Source organism: Bison bison, unplaced genomic scaffold (assembly GCF_000754665.1).
Source record: "Bison bison bison isolate TAMUID 2011002044 unplaced genomic scaffold, Bison_UMD1.0 scf7180017864527, whole genome shotgun sequence".
NCBI lineage: Eukaryota > Metazoa > Chordata > Mammalia > Artiodactyla > Bovidae > Bison > Bison bison.
This window is the reverse complement of record NW_011495078.1, coordinates 2,321,535-2,343,997: the sequence shown is the minus strand read 5'-3', so window position 1 is coordinate 2,343,997 and position 22,463 is coordinate 2,321,535. Positions and strand designations below refer to the sequence as shown.

Sequence of the window (22,463 nt, the reverse complement as noted above, 5' to 3'; positions counted from 1 at the left end):
GAGATACACCTCGTTTTTCCCCTGGGTGTTTTATTTCTGGAGCGAGCAAGTGACCTTTGGTGTTCACGCCCATCAGGGCACTTCCAGAGAACGTCCCAGAAGCCAGCCGGGGTCGCCGGCCGCTCTGTGGTCTCGGCCAGGAGCTTGGGAGGGTGAGCTGAAGGAGCTGGCCGAGGGGCAGTCTGTCTGCTGTCGGGAATCACCTTCTGGTGGGTCACTCTGCGAGCAGAAACTGTGCCATCCCCTCAGTGGTCAGGTCTCTGCTCCTGAGCCTCTCCTGGCACGTCCTAGCCCAGCTTCCAAGGAAGTACCGCTGTTCTCATGGCAGAGAGGAATATTTGCCTGAAAGGAGCAACCTGTGAGTCTATGACAGCATTAACCACAAATCCCAGGTGTAAACCACGTGGTAAATTGTCGCCTGTAACCACCAATGAGTCTGGAATCAGGGAGATGCTTACGGGGCCTGCAGAAGCCAATGTAGCATCCCTGCAGACATCCGAGGCTTCCTTGACCCCCTTGGAAGCAGGGGACGTGGCGTCCTCACTGGGCCTTCATTGCGTTCAGGACACTGTGTGGTTCTGGAAATGCACTTCAAAGATGGTGCGCGGTGTCTGCTCCAGAACTTACAGCAGATCCAGGAACATATCAGGAAACAGCAGAAATGCGTAGGATCCATTTGCATGTGGACGCGAGCTGATCTCTCGTAAAACCAGGTCCTTCCTGGGGCACATTCCAGGGAGAGGTAAATTCCCGAGGATGAGCCTGGAAGGCCGCTGTAATCTAGTTAGAAGTGAACGCTTGGTGGTTCGGATCTTTTTTTAATTTACAAATAAGCCGAGATGCTCTTCCTGCTACGCTGTTGCAAGCTGACTTCCAGTCGAGTCCGTATTTTGTTTTTCTCCTGTATTTTTCTCCCTTCTGTATTTTTCACACCTTCCAAATGTATGAGATAACACTGGATCCATGTACACACGTGTGTATGATCGCACATATACACAGGCACGCACTCCTCAGCGGTGGTTCTAACTCCACTTATGATCAGGACTCCCTTGAAGACGTGTGAACAGATGGATTCGATCGTGGTGGTGGAGATTGATTAGGCGAGCCTGCTCTTGCTAAGCCTTCAGGAGCTGGTTAGAGGTGGCTGATCCTGTAAAGAGGTGCCTGCTGCCCACCCGGGCACCCATGGGCACCCCTCGTCCTCTGATGGGGGTGTGAGAAGAGGCGGAGCTCCCCAGGCAGTGCTGGTCCTGGATGCAGGGCATCTCTGACACTCATCAGAGGCAAAGGCCACGCCGGAGAGGCGGGGCGCCTGCCAGCTCTGGGGACGTGGGGCACACAGGTCAGACCTAGCACAGGGAGTACCCTCGGCCCCGAACAGGGCCGCGAGGAGATGAGACCAAGGCCGGGGCACCGCGCTGGTCATGGCGGAGGGCGCGGTGTGAGCAGGGAGGACGGGGGTGTCCCCGCCGCATGGGTCTGGGGTCCAGGCGGGTGAACTGCAGGGAATTGAGTGAGCGGCAGAGGCAGGGAGGGGTCAGGCCTGGAGGGAGTGTGCTAACAATCTCCGTGCGGGAGTCCACAGTGACCATGGGGTGTCACGCAGATGGACGGACAGATGGACGGATGGAGAGGGGTCCCTGGCAGGAAGCAACCCGGACACAGCTTCCAGGGACTGAGAGGCCTCAGCTCGGAGCCCCCAGGAAAGACACAGACCCCGGGGGAATCCAGATTTGCAGCGCGGGAACCAGGGAGGCCGAGCAGGACGTCAGGGTGTGTGTGGAAGCCCCTCAGAGCCCAGGTCCGGGGAAGGAGCCCTGTGAAGACTGGGGGACCCAGACACAGGCTCCCGAGCGTTCTGCCCGTTGAGGGGAGAGACGGTCCAGGTAGAAGCAGCTGGCACAGGGTCGGGGGCGAGTGGGAGACAGGAGGTGGCTTTGGAACATGTTCAGATTCTACTGGAAAACAGAGAAAATGCTTCCAAGCTCCACGTTTCCCCAGGAGCCGCACTCTGAGAGCACTGGCGCTTCCTTCCCCATCCATCCCTCTCGCTGACCGAGGCCACGTGCGTCGCCGCCAGCACGTGGGGCACCAGCCTGCCAAGGGCCCGTCTGGGCCACGGTGGGATCACGGCCTGAAGGAGGGCTGGAGGACTGTCTGGCGTCCAAGGCCTTCTGTGCCGCCACGTGGGCACACAGAGAAGCTGCCCGGCTCCCTCCTGGCATGGCCGCTGCCCGAGGGCACCCTCACGTAGGCCATCCCAGGAGGCCACAGCCATGATGGAGCACGAGACAGCCGCCCACACAGCACACACTCAAAGGGGAGCATCTTCCAGAGCCATCCAGGCTACGTTAAGGCTTTCCGGGGCTTGATCCCACCCAGGAGCCGAGCCCCTCGTCGGTGATGGATAAGCCACATTGTGGTGTATTCTGACCCCCAAAGGTGGCGAGAATCCACCACACGAGTCACAGCTCCGGGTCTGCATTTTCAGTCCCTCTGCACTTGCAGAAATCAGATGAAATAAGTGTATGGAATAGGATGATGCCCTGAGTTCTCGGTCGGCGCTCAGATGCACCAGAGTCAGGTCAGGGATGAGCGCGGGGCCTGGAAATGCAGCTGTCTTCCATCACTGCCTCCCATCTTATGGACACAGCGGCTGTTTATTTTTCCTTCAACACGCGCGCTGGAGGAGAACGAGTGTCCTGGAGGTTGTTTTCTCCCCGTGTCATGAGAACGGAGCAACCGCTGAGTCACTGCTCTGGAATGGATGTTAATGTCACTCGGCTTCCTTTTGCCCAGGACCCTGGGCCTCATGTCTGGACAAATGAGCCATCCATTATCTTTCCACCAGACTGAAAAAAGATCAGTTTCTCGTGGTTTGTTGTTCTTTTTTTAATTGCGGATGTGTGTTCAGTGTCCCTCCAAATAATCACTCTGAACAGGGTGGAGAGTCTTAGGAGGGAAGTTCAGGATGTCCGGGTGGCCATCTGCTGGGGCACACTCACAGGGAGCACCGGCCCCCTGTTGGCGGGGCCTGACCACGGCCCCGAGCCCCACCTCCTAGCAGCCCAGGGCTCCAGCCAGTGGGGTCTCCCGACCCCCACATTTCCAAAATCAGGGCACTAGGTACCAGGGCTGATCACGTCTTTGCAAAAATACTTTGTGGAACAGTTTCCAAAATATAGATTCTTTTAGAGATGCCAGTGAGGGAGGCTGGGTGTTTATCTGGCTTTCTGTCTGCCTTTTAACCTTTCCAAACATCGGACTCGCTGTTGCCTGTCCACCTACTTAGGGCTTGTAGTCATCGCATTCAAAGCTGGGCTGGGTCTTTCTCCAGGAGCTGTTCCCAAGGTAATGGATCGTCCATGTGTCCATACCCAGTGCCTGTCTAGGAACCTTCACGAGGTCTGACATGCTGGAGCTTTCCAGCTCTGCACACACAGAACCCCAGAATCCAGCAGCCCGTATGGCGAAGGAACGGACGTGCCCATCGCCACCTGGTTTAGGGCTTCTGTCTCAGTGCTAACTTCTCCACCACTTTTCTAAAACCCTCCCGTCCGTGAGTTCTCACCACCATCTCACCATCCCTCTCCTTCAGCCCGTCTTTCAAAGACTCCTTTTTTCTCACGCTTACTCAGCTACCAGTCTGTCTCCTCACACCTCTCGCAACATCAGATTAGAAGTCTAGACCCTCTTATTTTGTTCGCAACCCAGTAGCCGCCGGCTCTGACACTTCCCCGCCGGCTCTGACACTTCCCCGCCTGCCCCGGGGGAGGTCTGCGCCCACTGGGGCTGGCCAGGGCCGTGCCTGCCTTCCGTTCCTTAGGTCAGTTACTTCTGAGGTTGGTCCTTAAAGCCTTCTTAGCCACCATGGCCTCCTCTCACTGTAAACTTGCTCTCCCGGGAGGTGTGCAAACGACTTTACAACAACTTCCTCGTATCTGAAAGCTTATTCTCTCAAGGTGTGTGTAAGTTGCTTAGTTGTGTCCAACTCTTTGCAACCCCGTGGACTTGTAGCCCGCCAGGCTCCTCTGTCCGTGGAATTCTCCAGGCAAGAATACCTGGGAGTGAGTAGCCATTTCCTTTTCCAGGGGACCTTCCCAACCCAGGCGTCGAACATGAATCTCCGGCGTTCACTCTGTGCCACCAGGGAAGCCCTTACTCTCTCAAAGATCCAGTGAAACCCATTGTTTGGGAAATGCTCACACCGATGCCATCTTTTTTACCATAAGACACTGTCACCACCTTAGAGACCGTCAGATCTTTCTAACACAGCCTTTCCTCAGTGACTCATCTGTTCCTGGGAGCTGAGGGGAAGGTAGGAGAGAGACCTGTCTGGTGGTCCTCGGGGTGTTGTGATAGCTCAGAGTTGCAGCCTGAACCCCTGGGCCTTCCTTACATACCTTTAGACCAGCGTCACTAAAAAGTAACCGACTTGCCCTGTCTGAGCTTCACCTTCTCTTTCTGGCCCCGTCACTTTCGAGCAGGAGGGGGATTAATGAGCCGTGAAATGGCCCCAGTTGAACAGCACCAGGTTAAAGCCCAGACGTGGGGTTTTCAGAGAATTGCTGAAGGGTTGCAGTTGGCCTGGGCTTGTCTGGATTTTCATGAACCCCAGGTGTCCATCTGTCTTGTTTTGCCGTCATTTCGTCCATCTGCTATGGGCTTGATTATAGCTTCACAAAGATCTGTAAAAAAGATATGTTTGAGGTCCACGGTCAGAGCCATGACTCAAGGGAGGCTCAGCTGTGCGGTGACAGCAGCCTCTGGAATGTTCTGGAAAGCCATGTAGGAATCTCCTCCTCCGTGGGCGGGCCAAGGGCCCAAACACCCCGCCTCTGTTCTCCCATTTATTGTTTTTAGTTTTTGTTGGAGTGTAGTTGCTTTACAAAGTTGTATTTGTTTCTGCTGTACAACAAAGTGAATCAGCTATTTGCTGACATGCTGCGCCGTGCTTAGTCGCTCAGTCGTGTCTGACTCTTTGCAACCCCATGGACTGTAGCCCTCCAGGCTTCTCTGTCCATGAGACTCTGCAGGCAAGAACACTGGAATGAGTTGCTGTTTCCTTCTCCAGGGGGTCTTCCCTACCCAGGGATCAAATCCTCGCCTCCTGCATCTCCTGCGTTGTAGGCAAATTCTTTACCACGGCACCACCCGGGACATCCTATATGTTCACATACATCCCCTCTTGTTTGGATTCCTTACCATTTAGGTCATCACAGAGCACTGAGCAGAGTTCCCTGACCGGTACAGTAGGTTCTTATTAGTTATCTATTTTATACATAATATCAATAGTGCATTGGGCTTCCCTGGTGGCTCAGCTGATAAAGAATCCACCTGTAATGCCGGAGACCTGGGGTTGGGAAGATCCACTGGAGAAGGCAACGGCTGCCCACTCCAGTGCTCTGGCCTGGAGAATCCCTTGGACTGCGTGGTCTGTGGGGTCACAGTCAGTCAACCCCAGTCTCCCAGTTCATCCACCCACCTCCCTGCTGGGCGTCTGCACATGTGTTCTCTGCGACTGTGCCTCTGTTTTTGCAAATAAGATCATCTATACCAATGTTTTCAGATTCCACATGCATGCATTAATACATGATATGTTTTCCCCTTCTGACTTACTTCACTCTCCCCTGCTTACAATATGGACATAAGAACAGCACCCACGTCACAGAGGAGGGGTGGAGATTAAATCACTTTGCTCTTGCTCTGAACAGTAAATGCTCTGATCTGGGAATGTTTCCCGGTGCTGTAGAGGACCCAAATCCAGACACTAGGTCGTGATCCCCTGGACCTCTGCACTGGGTCTGGGTTTAAAAAACCCTCAATTATCTATGTGTATATCTGTATCCATATTTAGAACACATTCCTTTGAGCAAGTCAGAAGGGAAGGGAATTATCAAATAATTAATTACTGAGGGCGATCAACTGCCCTGTGAAAATAAAAAGAGGATTTGATCAGCTCTGTAGACAGCATTGTTGGAATTCTGCAGTCACAGTTTTCGCCACAGGAAATAGCTCCCCATGACGAATGCGGAGCCTGCCCTCTGCCCCACTGAAGCCGACATTGCAATCCCCCACAAATCTGCGGGGAGAGTGGCTTGTCCCGAAGAGCGCGACTGACCGCCACCTAGTGTTGGTCGTCAGAACTGCAGGGCATTCCTCCGACCCCGGAGACTCAGGAGTTGAGGAGGCGTCTTTTGCTGGCATGAAGTTAAAATTTGATTTTAAAGCAGTGACCGTCAGCAAGCATGGAAAGCCTTCCTCTTTTGGCTCAGCTCAGATCACGCTGGCAAACTTGCCCCTTTTCTCCGTAACCCTTAACCCTGCCCAGTCACGGTGGCTCTCTGCACAGCTTATCTGTCATGGACAGTGGTGCTTAGATAGGCCTGGTGCAGACGTTACTGGGGCTGAGCCTCTGGCCAGGGGAGCCTGCCTTCCCAAGCCCAGCCTCATCTGCTATTGTGTCCTCGGGAGATGAAGTCTTCCTTATCTGCCCGGCGATGGCTGCGACAGGGCCGTGCTGGGCATCTCCTGCTCCTGCAGGGTCCTGGGACTCCTGCCTCTGACAACGCAGATAAAACCCAGCCGTCTGGCTGGAACTGAGTACCGCGGGCCTCCCACAGGAGCAAGCGATGGGGATGGATCCTGACATGTTAGAGTGACTTAAGGAATCGGGGTGACAGAACAAGAGGGCATCGTTTCCCCCACATGTACCCACTGATGCTCTGCCCTGGACATGCTTTGGAAATCACAAACCCATCAGAACAATCTTAAAAATGGCCTAAAACAGAAGACTGTGGCCTCAGCGTCCACAGGGGAGCACATTGGCAGAGCTGGGTGATCGCAGAGCTGTGATTCACTCACAGAACCATCGTGAGCAGGTTGGGTCTCAGATGCCGTAGTGGAGGCTGAGGACTGAGGCTTAGATGAGGCCTGGTCCCTGCAGTCTGTCCAGAGAGTGCTCTGGTCGGAGCAAGCTTTTCCAGCCCCTGACCAGGTGCAGAGTCAGAAAAATGTCCCCAGAGAGGTTTGCGGTAGAGCCTCCAGAGCCCCTCAAGAGCCCAGGTCATGGGACAGGCACGTGCAAAGGCCCTGAGGTCCAAGGGGCCTGGGGAGGGAGAGACAGCCAGTTTGGCTGCCCCGCACGGCTGCGCACGGGGACACGTCTCAGGTGTGCAGAGCAGGTGGGCCCCTGCACTGATGGCAGCTGACGGGGAAGGTGAGGGGGAGGGGCAGGAGGAGCTCGGAGTGGGGGAGACCGCCTACGGCAGGAAGAGACCTCGCAGCTGGACTTGGGATGGGTCGCTCCTGGGACAGAAAATAAATGCTCCCAGGCACTCACGCAGCTTTAAAATCACTGGAGTAGGGTCTCTGAGCGTTAGGGATTTTCTTCTGTTATCTGTGGAAGGAAAAGTATTGTAAATGCTGAAAATACAGGAAAATTCATCCTAAACTGTTTTTCTGGGTCACAGTGCCTGTCCACATGGAGAGACTCCTGCAAGGTCTGCTTGGGGGCCTTGGCGGGACCCCCGAATTTTACAGCTGGAGGGGGCCTGTCCACAAGGAGAAATTCCCTCAAGGTCTGCTTGAGGGCCTTGGCGGGACCCCCGAATTTTACAGCTGGAGGGGGCCTGTCCACAAGGAGAAATTCCCTCAAGGTCTGCTTGAGGGCCTTGGCGGGACCCCCGAATTTTACAGCTGGAGGGGGCCTGTCCACAAGGAGAAATTCCCTCAAGGTCTGCTTGAGGGCCTTGGCGGGACCCCCGAATTTTACAGCTGGAGGGGGCCTGTCCACAAGGAGAAATTCCCTCAAGGTCTGCTTGAGGGCCTTGGCGGGACCCCCGAATTTTACAGCTGGAGGGGGCCTGTCCACAAGGAGAAATTCCCTCAAGGTCTGCTTGAGGGCCTTGGCGGGACCCCCGAATTTTACAGCTGGAGGGGGCCTGTCCACAAGGAGAAATTCCCTCAAGGTCTGCTTGAGGGCCTTGGCGGGACCCCCGAATTTTACAGCTGGAGGGGGCCTGTCTACAAGGAGAAATTCCCTCAAGGTCTGCTTGGGGGCCTTGGCGGGACCCCTGAATTTTGTAGCTGGAGGGGCCTTGGCAGCCTCTGCGGAGACTCCCCATACTCAAGAGCATGCCCTCCGAGGGCTGGCAGGGGTGAGCCGCGTGGACCGTCGCAGGCAGTGTCACAGTGCCAGCAGAGGCGGTGCTGTGGGGTCCTGGGAGGACCCCCCGTGCTTTTCCCTCCCCTGTCCTGCGAGAGAAGCCTGGCCATGCTCCGGAAGTGCTTGCAGAGCTGGTTAAAAATGGAGACTCCCAGGCTCCACCCCTTCCCACTCCAGAACTCCTGGACAAGAAATTCTTAAGGTGCCAGACTGGCCACAGCTGATGCTCTGGCGACCAGCCAGGACAGGCCCGGGACGGGCACCATCCCCGAGTGACCCGCTCCAGCTCTGGGGTGCGCGCAGCAACCTGGGCTCTTGTTGAGATGCAGACGGCATCCCACGGGTAGAATGATCCCAGGAGCTCCCAGCGGTGCCAGCGGTCCACACACTCCCTGGAGTCCCTCCCCAGCCTGGTGATGCGTGAAGCTTTGGGAAAGCGCTAGGCTATCCGTGGTGAAGAGCAGAGACGTACCTTTGAAAGCGGTGCGATGTGTGCGAGTGCTAAGTCACTTCATGCGGGTCCAACTCTGCGACCCCATGGACTGCAGCCCGCCAGGCTCCTCTGTCCACTGGACTCTCCAGGCAAGAATCCTGGAGCGGGTCGCCATGCCCTCCTCCAGGGGGTCTTCCCGACAGTTACTGAACCTGCATCTCTTGTGCCTCCTGCGCTGGCACGTGAGTTCTTCACCACTGGCACCATCTGGGAAACGCGATGTAATGTTGGTCTAATTTACAATGACTGTTATTCCCTATGAAAGTCCTGCTTAAGAACCAAGCCGGTGCTCCTGTACCAGAAAGCGTTTTGTACAATAACACATGAGCAGAGAATATCCTTGAAAAATATATTCTTGAAGAATGTATTGAGAATATGTTTGAATGTTCCTGAAAATATAATGAAGTCCACATAAGTGGTTAGAACATAGGGGCTGCTCTTCTCTTTACTTTCTGTTCAGTAGAAACTTGTGAATTATCTCATTTCCCACCTTTATGAGGTTCGAGGGCACGTGAAAGCGACTTTGGGGTCTTCCTTTTTTTGGAGAAAAGCAAAGACGCTGCAACTGCGGTCGCAGTCCCGGCGACTCGGGGCGGACTGTGCGGCAGGGGCTCGCAGGGGCCTGGGCTGCGGTTCTTAGTGCAAAGGGAGGTCCCAGGAGCAGTCAGGACGATGCTACAAGTGGGAACTCTGAGCCCTGCACTGGACCCAGGGTTAGCAGAAATGTGGAAGGAGTGAGGTCAAAGCCATAACGCAGCAGCTCTGCAGAGCTCGCAGGGCGGCTGAGGGAGCGGAGAACGCCGAGCGCTGACAGGGACGGTGACTCTGACGTGCTGCCCGTGGGAACACAAACTGGAGCCGCCTGGAAAGTGGTCCTGCAGCTTTTTAATAGAGTTAAACAAACATACTCTTACCATAAGGCCCAGGTTCTCCTCCCTGGGCATTTACAAAAGTGTGTCCACACACACAGAAAAACCGTCCATGAATGATTTTAAGTAGCCCGATTCACGCTGACCGAAACCTGGAAATGAGCCAGCTGTCCCCCAGGGAGTGAACGGATAACCCTCGCGGTGATGGGCACAACAGAACAGGCTTCCACGGTTAAAAGGACCACAATGTTGAAACACACAGCGGGGCGGCGGGTCTCAGATGCTGAGTGAACAGGGCCAGCCCCAGAGCTGAGATGCGAGTGATTCCACGTGTGTGACCGTCCGGAGGGGCAGCCCCACGAGGCCCAGCGACGGACAGAGGATGGAGCGGGGCTTGACGGTGCGGCGAGGGGGGCGAACAGCCTAGTGCCTTGAGCTGATGTAGCTCTGAGCACGTGTCCAGACTCACAGAACTACACGCCAGAAAACTGGATCCCACTGTATGTAGGTTTAAAAATAAATTTTGAAATCTGGAAAAGGAAATGAAAACCTAAATAACGTCAATGAGGATAAAGCAACAGAGAAGTCAATTAAAGCCAAAGAAGGAGGAGGAGGAGAGGCGGTCATGCCTTTTGCTGGATGGGCAGGGTGGGGCTCGATTTAGAACTTGCCCTTTTCAGGAACATTTTAGAGGCAGATGAACAGGAAAAAGAGGCCTGTGCCCAGCCAAGTCGGAACCCTCCCTGGCTCTGAATCTTTTTTCCTTTGTTGGCCAATTTTTTTTTTTTTTCATAACAGACCAACTAAATATAATGCCAACCTCGAGAATATTTTTCTTTCGTGTGACTGTGTTTAGTCTAAATGGAAAGGAGATAGAATAGTTGGTTCTGTTCCTGGGCTGTGCCAGGATGCCAAGAGGTGCCTCTCAAAGGCTGCCAGCCCGGTGGGTCATCTCAGCGGGGAGGCCGCTGTTTGGAAAGCCAGGCATCCAGCATTCCCTCTCGCTCCTCCCGCCAGAGGCCGTGTCCTGGGCTGCAGGCTGTCCGTGGGCGCAGCCCTCCACACAGGCAGTGACCGAGACTGCGCGCGTGAAATGACCTACGGATGCGATTCAAGAGGACTCGCAAGGAGCTGGCTCCTGCAGCTCGAACACTGAAATACATAGTCTACAACTGCCCCTAAATATCCGCTGCAAACTGAGCTCGTTACCAGTCCTCTTTTTTCTGATTAGTTATTATTAGGGTCTAGCTGACTTACAGCGGTGTGCCGGTCTCTGCAGTACAGCCCAGTGAGTCAGCTATACATGCACTCACATCCACTCTGTGTTAGCGGCTCTTCCCATGTGGGCCGTTACAGAGTACTGAGTAGAGTTCCTTGTGCTGTGCAGTAGGCCCTTCAGTTCAGTTCAGCTCAGCCGCTCAGTCGTGCCCGACTCTTCGAAACCCCATGGACTGCAGCAGGCTAGGCCTCCCTGGCCATCACCAACTCCCGGAGTTCACTCAAACTCATGTCCATTGAGTCGGTGATGCCATCCAGCCATCTCATCCTCTGTCGTCCCCTTCTCCTCCCACCTTCAATCTTTCCCAGCATCAAGGCGTTTTCAAATGAGTCAGTTCTCATCAGGTGGCCAAAGTTTTGGAGTTTCAGCTTTAGCATCAGTCCTTCCAATGAATATTCAGGACTGATTTCCTTTAGGATGGACTGGTTGGATCTCCTTGCAGTCCAAGAGACTCTCAAGAGTCTTCTCCAACACCACAGTTCAAAAGCATCAATTCTTCAGCGCTCAGCTCTCTTTATGGTGCAACTCTCACATCCATACATAATTACTGGAAAAACCATAGCCTTGGCTAGATGGACCTTTGTTGGCAAAGTAATGTCTCTGCTTTTTAATATACTGTCTAGATTGGTCCTTATTAGCTATTTTATGGTGGCGCTAGCGGTAAAGAACCTGCCTGACAATGCAGGAGACACAAGAGATGCAGTTCCATCCCTCGGTCAGGAAGATCCCCTGGAGGAGGTCATGGCAACCCACTCCAGTTTTCTTGCTGGGAGAATCCCACGGACAGAGGAACCTAGTGGGCTACAGTCCATAAGGTCGCAAAGAATTGGACACGACTGAAGGGACTTAGCACGCCTGCTGTACGGGGCTTCCCAGGTGGCATCAGTGTAAACAATCTGCCTGTCAATGCAGAAGACTCAAGACAGGCGGGTTTGATCCCTGAATCGGGAAGGTCCCCTGGAGTATTCTTGCCTGGAAAGTTCCATGGACAGAGGAGCTTGATGGGCCACAGTCCGTGGGGCCACAAAGAGTCAGACATGACTCAAATGTCTGACCACAGTGCGTACATGTCAGTCCTCATCTCTCCATTCATCTCTCTCCCCCTTCCCTCCTGGTAACCGTAAGTTTGTTTTCTTTATCTATCGCTGTGAGTCTGTTTGTTTTGTTGATAGGTCCTTTTGCACAGTTTCTCAGATTCCGCGTGGGAGTGACACCACGTGACACTTGCCCCGTTCAGTGCGACAGCCTCCCGCTCCATCCATGCTGCTGCAGTGGCATTATTTCACTCTTTTTATGGTTGGATAACGTCTTATAATTCCAGTGACTTCAGAGTTGCCTCTCAGGGCACATAGCACTTTCTAGTCTTGCAGGCACATCCAGGGTGGCCTTGTAGGGTAACTCATGAGAACGTCAGGGCTGCTTGACGATGCTCTGGTTGTTGATGCTGTTTCCAGGCTGTCGGCTACTGGGCTGGAAAAAGTGTTTCATATGCACGGGAGCCTGACAACCAGCACCCTGAATCAGCTTTTTCCAGACTGTTCCTTGGCCACCATTTCTGCTCCCCTAGGCCTTCAGCTCATCCACACCACCCTCCTCCGTGCCTTCTTGGAGACCTTAGGAAATCCAGAGACTTAGGAAATCCAGTCTGTCTGCTAAGCAAGGATTCGTCTTTGGGCGGATGAAATGTACTTACTGCTACAAGCACAGAGGCGGTGAAAGGCTTTTCCAGAAAACCGGCCTTCCCAGCCTGTGCCAAGCAAATCACATCCAGACTATAAAAAGCTCAGCCTCGCGCTGGGCTCAAGCCATTGTGTCTGACTGCCCATGCGCTGCCTATTTTTGGAACTAGGAGCACAGTTTCCAGGCTTGCTGGTCCTGGGGGTGGAGGAGAAAGGGAGGATCCATCTTCCTTCGCTTTAAAATGTGAGTTTCCAAGTCACCGCATCTCAGATAAACTAGCCGACAGCGTCTCCGATCACAGGCGACCGCCTCTGCTTTCGTGGTTTGTGAAAGTCACACACGATGGAGACCGTGACACCTGTGGTGAATCTGGTGCTCCTGATTCGAACTTGGACCTGACGGGCTTCCGCCCCTGCTATCCCACGGGCGTGGGCTGGACAGTCCTAATCCCTGTCAGGATCGCGCGTGGACAGACCCGCTTCCAGGCAAGGAGAGCTGTCTTGGTTTCCTGAAGTTGGTTCGCTTCCTCAGCACACATCTTAAAAAGCACCTTTCTGGATGTTTCTGTGTATGTTCTTGCTCAGTCGTGTTCAACTCTTCGCAACCCCATGGACTGTCGCCTGCCAGGCTCCTCTGTCCATGGAATTCTCCAGGCAAGAACACTGGAGTGGGTTGCCATTCCCTTCTCCTGGGGACTTTTCCAACCCAGGGAGCAAACTGCAGTCTCCCGCATTGCAGGCAGATTCTTTACCATCTGAGCCACCAGGGAAGCCCGGATGTTTCCAATATATCCTTTTACAAGCATCTTCTTTTCTTCCATTTACCAATGTTATCTGTGTTATCCATTCACCTGTGGGGATGCCACAGAAGAACCGGTCTTGTGCAATCTGCCTGTGGGTCCTGTGCAATCTGCCTGTGGGTCCTGTGCAATCTGCCTGTGAGCCTCGGAAACTGCCTTCCTCATCTTGGCCTTCAGCAGACCCCTTTTTTGTTGTTTCTTTGATTTTAGGTCAAGTTTATTGAGATGTAATTTTCACGTGATTCTGTGAAAACCGGCAAATTTAACACGCATTTCCATGTAGTGAGCACCAAAGTCATGACATAAAGCAGGTCTCGGACCCCACAGTTGCTTTGCTGTCATTGCTTCGTGCCCTTTGCAGTCTGTCCCCTCCCTCCGTCTCCTGACGTAGCATTTGCCTCTCTGCTTCCTGTCTCTAGAACATCTCCTAACCAGGATAATAGCGTAGTATCGCATGAGCAGGACAGACGGAGCTCAGCCTTGTATCTGGATCCTCCCCTGAGGGCAGTGCCTTCGAGACCCCCCACCCCCACCCCCGCCTTCACGCGCATCAGATGCTGTCTTCCTTTTGTGTTACTCAGCAGCTTTCTGTCTCATGTACGGACCACGGTCTGTTCTTCCACTGAGGACAGTCAGGTTGCTTCCAGTTTTCAGCTGGAAGACGTTGCACCGCTCTGAGCACTTACCTCCAGGGCTTCTGCAAGTGAGTGTTTGGCTTCAGCCCCCCAGGCCTGCGCCCGACGGCTCTGACGTGCTCTCTCTGCACCCCCAGCAGTACTGGCCTTGCCAGTCTTTGTGTGGGCACGTCAGCCGCTCCGGCAGCCACAGTTACACCTTGCTGGTGCTGCTGCTAAGTCACATCAGTCGTGTCCAACTCTGTGCAACCCCATAGACCGCAGCCCACCAGGCTCCTCCGTCCCTGGGATTCTCCAGGCAAGAACACTGGAGTGGGTTGTCATTGCCTTCTCCAATGCATGAAAGTGAAAAGTGAAAGGGAAGTTTCTCAGTCGTGTCCGACTCTTCTCGACCCCATGGACTGCAGCCCACCAGGCTCCTCCGTCCATGGGATTCTCCAGGCAAGAGTACTGGAGTGGGGTGCCATTGCCTTCTCAGTTACACCTTAGTCTGGATTTAATTTGCTTTTCCCTAATGACCGATGGTGTTGAGCCGCTTGCCTGTTTTCCACTTGCACCTCTTCTGTGATGAAGAGTCTGCTCAGATCCTTCACCCATCTTTCCAGTCCCGTTGTTCGTCTCCTTGCTGCGGGTCTCTGGGAGCCCTGTCTGTATCCTGGATAAAAGTCGTTTATCCTTACTGTTGATTTCTGGGAGCCCTGTCTATATTCCGGATAAAAGCCGTTTATCACGTGTGTCTTGTGAGTGTCTCTCCCAGTGCGTGGCCTGCTGTTTATGTTTCAAACAGAACCTTCTGAAGATCAAATGTTGTCTCTGCTTTCTGTCTCCTATGACTTGTGACTTTCGCGTCTTACGGACACAGCCCTCGCCTGACCCAGAGTCACAGATTCTCTCCTACGCCGTCTAAAGCTGTCGCAGTGCCACCCTTACAGTTGGGTCTGTGTTCCATCTTGTCTATGGAGCAGGTTTCTTTGCATATGGATGTTATTTCCTTCACATCAGCACCACCGTCTGTGAGACAGTTTTAGAAGCCAGCAGCTGTTCCGAGAGGCCGTATTGTCCTTGTTGAGGAACATGTGAAACCTTTCATTTGGGATTTCACCCAGGGTGGGACTGATGTCTTGCTGTATATTGATAAGAATCTAAGGGAAAGGGCGGCAGAGTTAACATCAGTTAAGCCAACTGTCTGTCTGTCTGTCTGTTTTGCCTGGAGTAGGCAGCTGTCCAGTCACCGAGTTACACTCGCTTACTGACAGTTACATGTAGCGTCCTGTCCAGTACTAACCGAGCTACACTCGCTTACTGACAGTTACATGTAACGTCCTGTCCAGTGCTAACCGAGTTACACTCGCTTACTGACAGTTACATGTAACATCCTGTCCAGTGCTAACCGAGTTACACTCGCTTACTGACAGTTACATGTAGCGTCCTGTCCAGTACTAACCGAGTTACACTCGCTTACTGACAGTTACATGTAGCGTCCTGTCCAGTCACCGAGTTACACTCGCTTACTGACAGTTACATGTAGCGTCCTGTCCAGTACTAACCGAGCTACACTCGCTTACTGACAGTTACATGTAACGTCCTGTCCAGTGCTAACCGAGTTACACTCGCTTACTGACAGTTACATGTAACATCCTGTCCAGTGCTAACCGAGTTACACTCGCTTACTGACAGTTACATGTAGCGTCCTGTCCAGTGCTAACCGAGCTACACTCGCTTACTGACAGTTACATGTAACGTCCTGTCCAGTACTAACTATCACATTATCGTCAGCTTGGAATAGGCGTTAATGTCACCCTGCCGGGTGATCAGAAATTGCTCACAAATCCTAACGATCATCCCTAAGAAAGGTGACTGATTCTAAAATTTAGCTGAGCAAAATATTTTCCTGAATCTTAAAAGATGGTCTTTCCCACCTTTGGGGCTGTTTGTCATGTTCTCAGATGTGTGTGAACAGCTCCAAGGGTGAGCTGGGCCTGGGGCCGGAATCCCCCGAAGGTCACAGGTCACTGCATCGGAAGGGCGGGAAGGTGGAGGGCAGGAGGGGCCATCAGGGTTTGGGGAGGATGCAGGCGCCTGGAGGGGCGCCCCGGGGCCCGTAAAAAGCGAGACAGGAAGAGTACCCTTAGGAAGGAGAAGGGATTTCCTACTATTCAGAAGCTGGCATGGAAAGCTGATTCTCGTCCTACCAGGAAAGCACCATGCCGTAGATGAAAAGTCCCGATGTGCAGTGATGCGGGCTGGGCCTCGGAAACGCTCCTCTCCGGCCTTCCTTGATAAATGAAACTCTTTCCTCCCTTACCCAACGCGAGTGCTCAGGTTAATAAACTGGATGGCAGAGGGCACCTCCTTGGGCGTGTTTGCCGGTGAGGCGTGATTTCTCGGAACCTTGACCGAGCATCCGTCTTCCACTTTTATTTCAGAGGCTGAGGTCCTGGAGTTTTCAGCGTGTGCACAGATATATTTTGCCCCTTTTCCCGTAAGTGAGAAGTCCAAGTGCATGCAGGCTTAGTCAGCATCTCAGGACATGCCGTGCATTCCCTCCAGGGTCATGGTATTTAAGCCGCCTGTGCTCTCTGCCGGCCCAGACTCCAGCTTCCAGAACCAGCCAGGACGACCCACTCCTCCTCCACGATGGTTTCCCAAAGGGAGAGGCCGTAAGCACCCCTCACTTCTAACAGTGCCCAGAGTGTCCCTTCTTGGAATTATCACCAGAGCCTAAGACCGAGACAGTTCAGTTAGAAATAGTCTTCAACACACATAAATATTAGATTTCCCTCTGCCCAGCTCAGGAAGCCTGATCTTGTTTCTGAGGTGCAATCTCGTGCATAAGAGAGTTATTTGAAGATACCTGCCCAGGGAACTCTACTGAATGTCATGTGGCAGCCTGGATGGGAGGAGAGTTTGGGGGAGAATGGATACGTGTGTCTGGCTGAGTCCCTTTGCTGTCTACCGGAAACTATCCCAGCATTGTTAATCAGCTATACCCCAATGCAAAATTAAAAGTTTAAAGATAAAGAGACACCAGCCTTCTCCCACGAGGGGGAGGAGGGTGGGGTTGGGCAGCGGTTTGCAGACTTCACAATGCAAGGAGCCCTCCCGGGATCACGTCAGTGCCACCGCAGGAGGGCTGGGCGGGGCTGAGACTCTGCAGTTCCCTCGAGTTCTCAGGTGACGAGGATGAGGCTCCCCGACCTCTCTTGGAGCAGCAAGGGTGTCATGGAAGATAGAATCCCCCCCAGATCTAAATGCATCCGTCATCCCTAACCCTGGCCCCCCCAGACCCCTGTTACCTCCCCTCTCAAGCGGGGGTGACGCTGACTTCACGCAGTTGTCCTGGGGGTAAAATGAGAGGAACCGTTTGTTGAAAGCTTTCACAGGGCTCCATCCCGGAGGACAGAGGATTTCAAGATCCTCTCGTTTTCGCTTCCCTAGGAGGTGATACATCGACACAAATCAAGTCTCGGGCAGGCAGGGCCAGAGCCCACGGGCTCACGACTCCTTACCAGGTGTCTGCTAGCTTTTGAGAAGTATTTTGTGGGAATACTTTCATCAAGTATTTTGTGGGAGTGTTAGGAGTTTTAGAAGTTTATGCAAAGACCTTTAAGCTACAGTCCTACCTTTTCTGGGGTACTTTTTATTTTTAACATCATTTATCATGAAAGGAAGAGGTGGAAGTAGCTTTTCCGATCGGGACTTGCCGTCTGAGGCTGGAAGCTGATAAGGATGACGATCAGGACAGAGGGGGACCCTTTCTGTTACTGGTCCCTCCAGCCACTCTCTGCAGATACCCCAGGTGCCCCGGGCACAGGCTCCCCTAGGGGGGATCTTACCCCTGATGACCAAAGCACGCACACCCAGGGCTCGGACCCTGACGCGAGTGTCCTTTCAGCCCCAGCCTCACAGGGCGTGCAGTGAAGGGCTGGAACCATCCTGGGGTTCCATCCTGGAGGACAAGAAATAATTCAGATCCCCTCCAGGCTCTTCCTGGCTTTTCCCCATTGCTCTTCAGAATGACACTGGTTCACACCCTCTAGGCTTTATTTTTTTTTAAATAGAAAATAACAATTGACGGCGGGATTGTAGAGAAGTTGAAGATCCTCACACATTCCTCGTAAGAATGTAAAGTGAGCCAGGATCACAGCCTGGCAGCTCCTCAAGCCTTCAGAGTCACCACGGGATACAGCTGGTCCACTCCTAAGTAACAGACCCAAAAGGACTGAACACAGGACTCGAGAGCTGGGTGAGCATGCTCACACAGTTTATTCATAACAAACTAGCTTATCCACACAGTGGAGTCGTGTTCATCCATAAACGTGAAGTAGTGACCAAAGCTGTGGCGTGGACGAGCCTCAACAACCTTGTATTAAGAGGCCAGACGTGAAAGGTCACGTATCATATGAATGATTCCACTGACGTGAAACACCCAGAGTGGGTAAATCCTGCAGACACCAAAAGCGGAAGGGCGGGTACCAGAGCTGCAGGCGTGGGTCGGATTCTTGGGGGTGATGAAGGCCTTCTGGAATAGATAGAAGAGATGGGCGGAGGACGCTGTGAGTGTACCAGAAGCCGCTTTACAATGGATACTTTTGTGGTTTGGGAATTTCACCTTAATAAAAAGAAAAAAGTGATGGCGTGTTCCAGAAAAGGGAAGACTGGAGTTTTATTCCCAAAGCCAGACTTCCCGTCAGAGATGCCAAGGGTAAGAAGTTTACTGACAATGGGAGGAAAACAAGGCCGTGACGCCATTGGCCCCCCATCAAAGGGAGCCAGGAATGGTCAACGAACAGGAGACAAAGGGATGCTTCTCGTTAAGAGGCTTGTACTCCATCTGGGTTAACGGTTGGTGCTAGACAGTCATCCTCGGGTAGAGATGTAGTTCATGGACAATAAAAAGTAACGGTGCAAACAGGATCCTTGTGTCCCCAAGGCTGCTCCCTGAGACCACTAACAGACAGAAGCCCCTCAGGGTGACGGGCCTCGCAGGCTTGGAGGCTTGGTCTGTGGTCACAAACAAGACACAGACAAGCATAGCTGAGGAAGAGCCATAAAAATCTGAGTCAAAGCATTTGTGTCCCCAAACCGCCAACAGATGTGGCGTCCCGAAGCCCCGGGCGTCAGACAGGGACGCCACGTGTCCAGGGCCTGGCTGGCCACGCAGTCCTCCTGAGCCTGTCTCACCTTCTCCAGACATTCAAGCACGCCGGCTGCACGGCTCCACGCCATGCTTGCGGTCAGGCTACTCCAGGGGAGCGCCGGCTGGATTCTGCATCGCTTATGGAGCAAGCAGAGAACCCGCCATGTGTGAAACGCTGACCCGGCCCCGAGGGGTGCCCGGGCGAGCAGAGAACCCGCCATGTGTGAAACGCTGACCAGCCCCGAGAGGCGCCCAGGCTCCCTGTCATCTGAGGACACAGGGCCCCAAGCCTCAGGGCTCATCTCAGCCGCCAAACTCCATCTTAGTCTCCATCTGCATCCTCCACCCCAAAAAGCCGCTTCCGCGCTTGCCCCACGCCCCAGGCCGGCACCTGCAGGGAGGGGCCATCGCGGGGGCGGTGGGCCATCGCAGGCTGCGTCCCCCACGATGGCCCTTCCTCCCCCGCCCATCCCATGTGAACGCCGCGCCGCCAGCTGCTGAAGCCGCTCACTTCCCTCCAGCGCTGTGCAGTGTCAAGGACAGATTATAAACTTCTGCCCGGACAAAAAAACGGCTTAGCGGCACAGTTTATACAAGAAAGGCTTTTTGCAGGCTATAAAAGAGAAGTCTAGAAGTAGTGACTCAGTGCCCCCTCAATCTAAAGATAAGACAGACATTTGAAATGCAAGAGTGAATGAGGCTCAGAGAGAAAGGGCCTGTGGAATGAAGCAACAGCAATCCTTCCTTTAAGAAATCAAGACAGAGATGTTGGGGTTTGGTTTTGTCTTGTTACTTTCTTCATTTTGGGCGAACCTGGGACATTCATTAAAGTAGAACTGTAATGCATATATTAGCTCTAATAATAAGAGAGCTGGAACCTCTTTTTAATCTTTTCATTTTGATTGTGATAAGATGTACACAGCATAGCTTAACCATTTTTGCGCAGTTTCGTGGCATTAAGCATATTTATGTTTTGTACAGTCATGATCACCATTGTCTGCAGAGCTTTTTCATCTTTCCAAACTGAGAGTCTGTCCCCATTAAACCCTAACTGCCCACTCCCCTCCCCCAGCCCCCGGTCACCTCTCTGGCACTTTCCATCTCTACGAATGTGACTCCTCTAGGGACCCCATGTTAGTGGAATCAGCGTTTGTCCCTGCGTGGCGGGCTCATTTCGCTCAGTATGTGTCCTCAGGGTCCATCCATGCTGTGGCCTGGGTCAGAGTTTCCTGCCCCTTTCAGGTGAAGAGGAGTCCGCTTGGACAGACCGTCGTGCTTAACCGTCATGCATCCATGTGCGCCTCCACCTTTGACAGTTCTGGAAAATGCTGCCACGAACATGGGTGCAGACACGATCTGTCCAAGTCTCTGCTTCCCACCCTTCTGAGTGTGGTCACAGAAGCGGGATAGCTGGGTCGCGGGTGATTCTCTGTTCCGTTTTTGAGGCGCCTCCGTGCCGTTTTCCCCAGTGGCTGCTGTTTCCATTCCCTGCAACAGAGCCACTTCTCCAAATTCCTGCCAACACGTAATTTTGTCTTTTCTTTTTTTTCAAATCATAGCCATCCTAAGGGATATGCAAGGGCTTCCCAGATGACTCAGTAGTAAAAAATCTGCCTGCCAGCGCGGGAGACATGGGTTTGATCCGTGGGTCGGGAAGTTCCCCAGGAGGAGGAAGTGGCAATCCACCCCAGGGATTCTTGCCTGGGAAATCCCATGGACAGGGGAGCCTGGTGGGCTACAGTCTGTGAGGTCGCAAAACGAGTTGGACACGATTTGGCGACGGAGCAGCAGCAGCAGTGCTATGGATGGATGTTTTATGCGTTTCAGACTTTTATTTTTTCTCTGTACACACACACTCGTGTGTGCATTCGGGGTGTGTGTGCACAGGATGAGAGACTGTTAACCACTTAAACGTCTGGGGGTCACGTTGATATCTGGGTGCTAGCTGCATCTCCATAGCCATTGTGTGCATTATATGAGACAGACGATCTCAGGAGTTTGTCTGGCACCTTCATTTATACTGAAAGGACTTTTTTTTTTTTCAAGTCAGTTGATTATTTCATGCCAACCCAATATTAGCATTTCACAATAACTTCGCTTTAGTACTTGAGGATAATTTTTGTCTCACATTTAGTATTTCCTCCCCTTTGAACTCTGTTACTTTCTCAGCCAGGAATCACTTTGTGGCTCTCGTGGAAGAAGATGGTGATTTACAGAGTGCTCTCTGAAGAGTATAGCTCTTTAAGCATGAAAAGTGTAGTTTCAAAAGCAGCATGATTGGAGACGTTCCAATAACCATAACCATAACGCGTGGTTATGACTTGTGGACACTGACCGAGTGTTGTTCCCACAGGGCCAGCCAGGGCCGGTTGGCCCCCAGGGGTACACCGGGCCCCCCGGGCTACAGGGCTTCCCAGGACTGCAAGGCCGCAAGGGTGACAAGGGCCAAAGAGGAGCCCCCGGGATCACAGGCCCGAAGGGAGACGTGGTGCGTATGGGACCGTGGGCGCTTCTCTGTGGGGGCGGGGGCGGGTCCTGGCCTGCCTGAAGTCTGTTTGTCTTCTTTACAGGGACCAAGAGGTGTTTCGGGATTCCCTGGTGCCGACGGAATTCCCGTAAGTTTTTCATAAGATTAAAACTGCAAAGCACCGTATACGTGCAAAACAACCCGTTTGTGACGCACAGACACACTTCTAACGTGTGTCCCCTTTCTTGTCTATAACAACACCACCTGTGGGTAAACCCCTGAAACCCACTCATCTCTTGGACAAACTGCCTCCTTTGTAAATGGTCTTCTGGACTTGGCATGGAGGCTACTCTGCTAAAACTGGGGCTCCCAGGACTGGGAGCAGAGGCGACAAGGGGGAAAGGGGAGCCCCCCGCTACTGGTAACCAGCTGCAGGCGGCACAGGCGGCCGTGAGGAGCCGGTCTCACAGCGCGCTTGAACTCCAGAACCGCCCGAGTGGAAGGCCGTCCTGCCCAGAGCAGGGACTGCCCTCAAGTCTGTGCAGAGGCTCAGATTCCTGGTAGCAACCGTGCAGAGAGAAGACGAAAGGCATGCTTTGTCCATGAGAAAATCTCAGAATGCAATAAAATGTGTTTTTCTAACCTAGTTTACTTTACTTCTCGTGGCACAAGAAAATAAACAGAGCAGCCTGACTCACAGCCTCCTCCTCGGGCCCGGGGCAGACTTCCCAGGGACGGCTTCCTGCCCATCTCAGCCTCCGGGATACATGTGTTTATCCCACATTCAGACCTGCTCCATCCCTGCACAGCTGATGTTTAAGGACATCTGCCTCCAGAACTTCACATTCATGCCGATGTCCGTGCCATGTCAGCGTGCCCATACACGCGTGCACACACATGCACCACACGTGTTATCTGTCATCATGCTCATGCA

The 22,463-nt window shown here is 53.2% G+C and overlaps 1 protein-coding gene across 1 annotated transcript in view; it reads left to right on the top strand.

Annotated features, from left to right (window-relative positions):
* Positions 1-22,463, top strand: part of COL4A2 (collagen, type IV, alpha 2) — a 160,525-nt gene that overhangs the window by 84,637 nt on the left and 53,425 nt on the right. The window contains exons 5-6 of the mRNA XM_010831462.1: positions 21,416-21,550; positions 21,633-21,677. Of these exons, the coding sequence (XP_010829764.1) occupies positions 21,416-21,550; positions 21,633-21,677 (180 nt within the window). The remainder of the gene's footprint in view (positions 1-21,415; positions 21,551-21,632; positions 21,678-22,463) is intronic.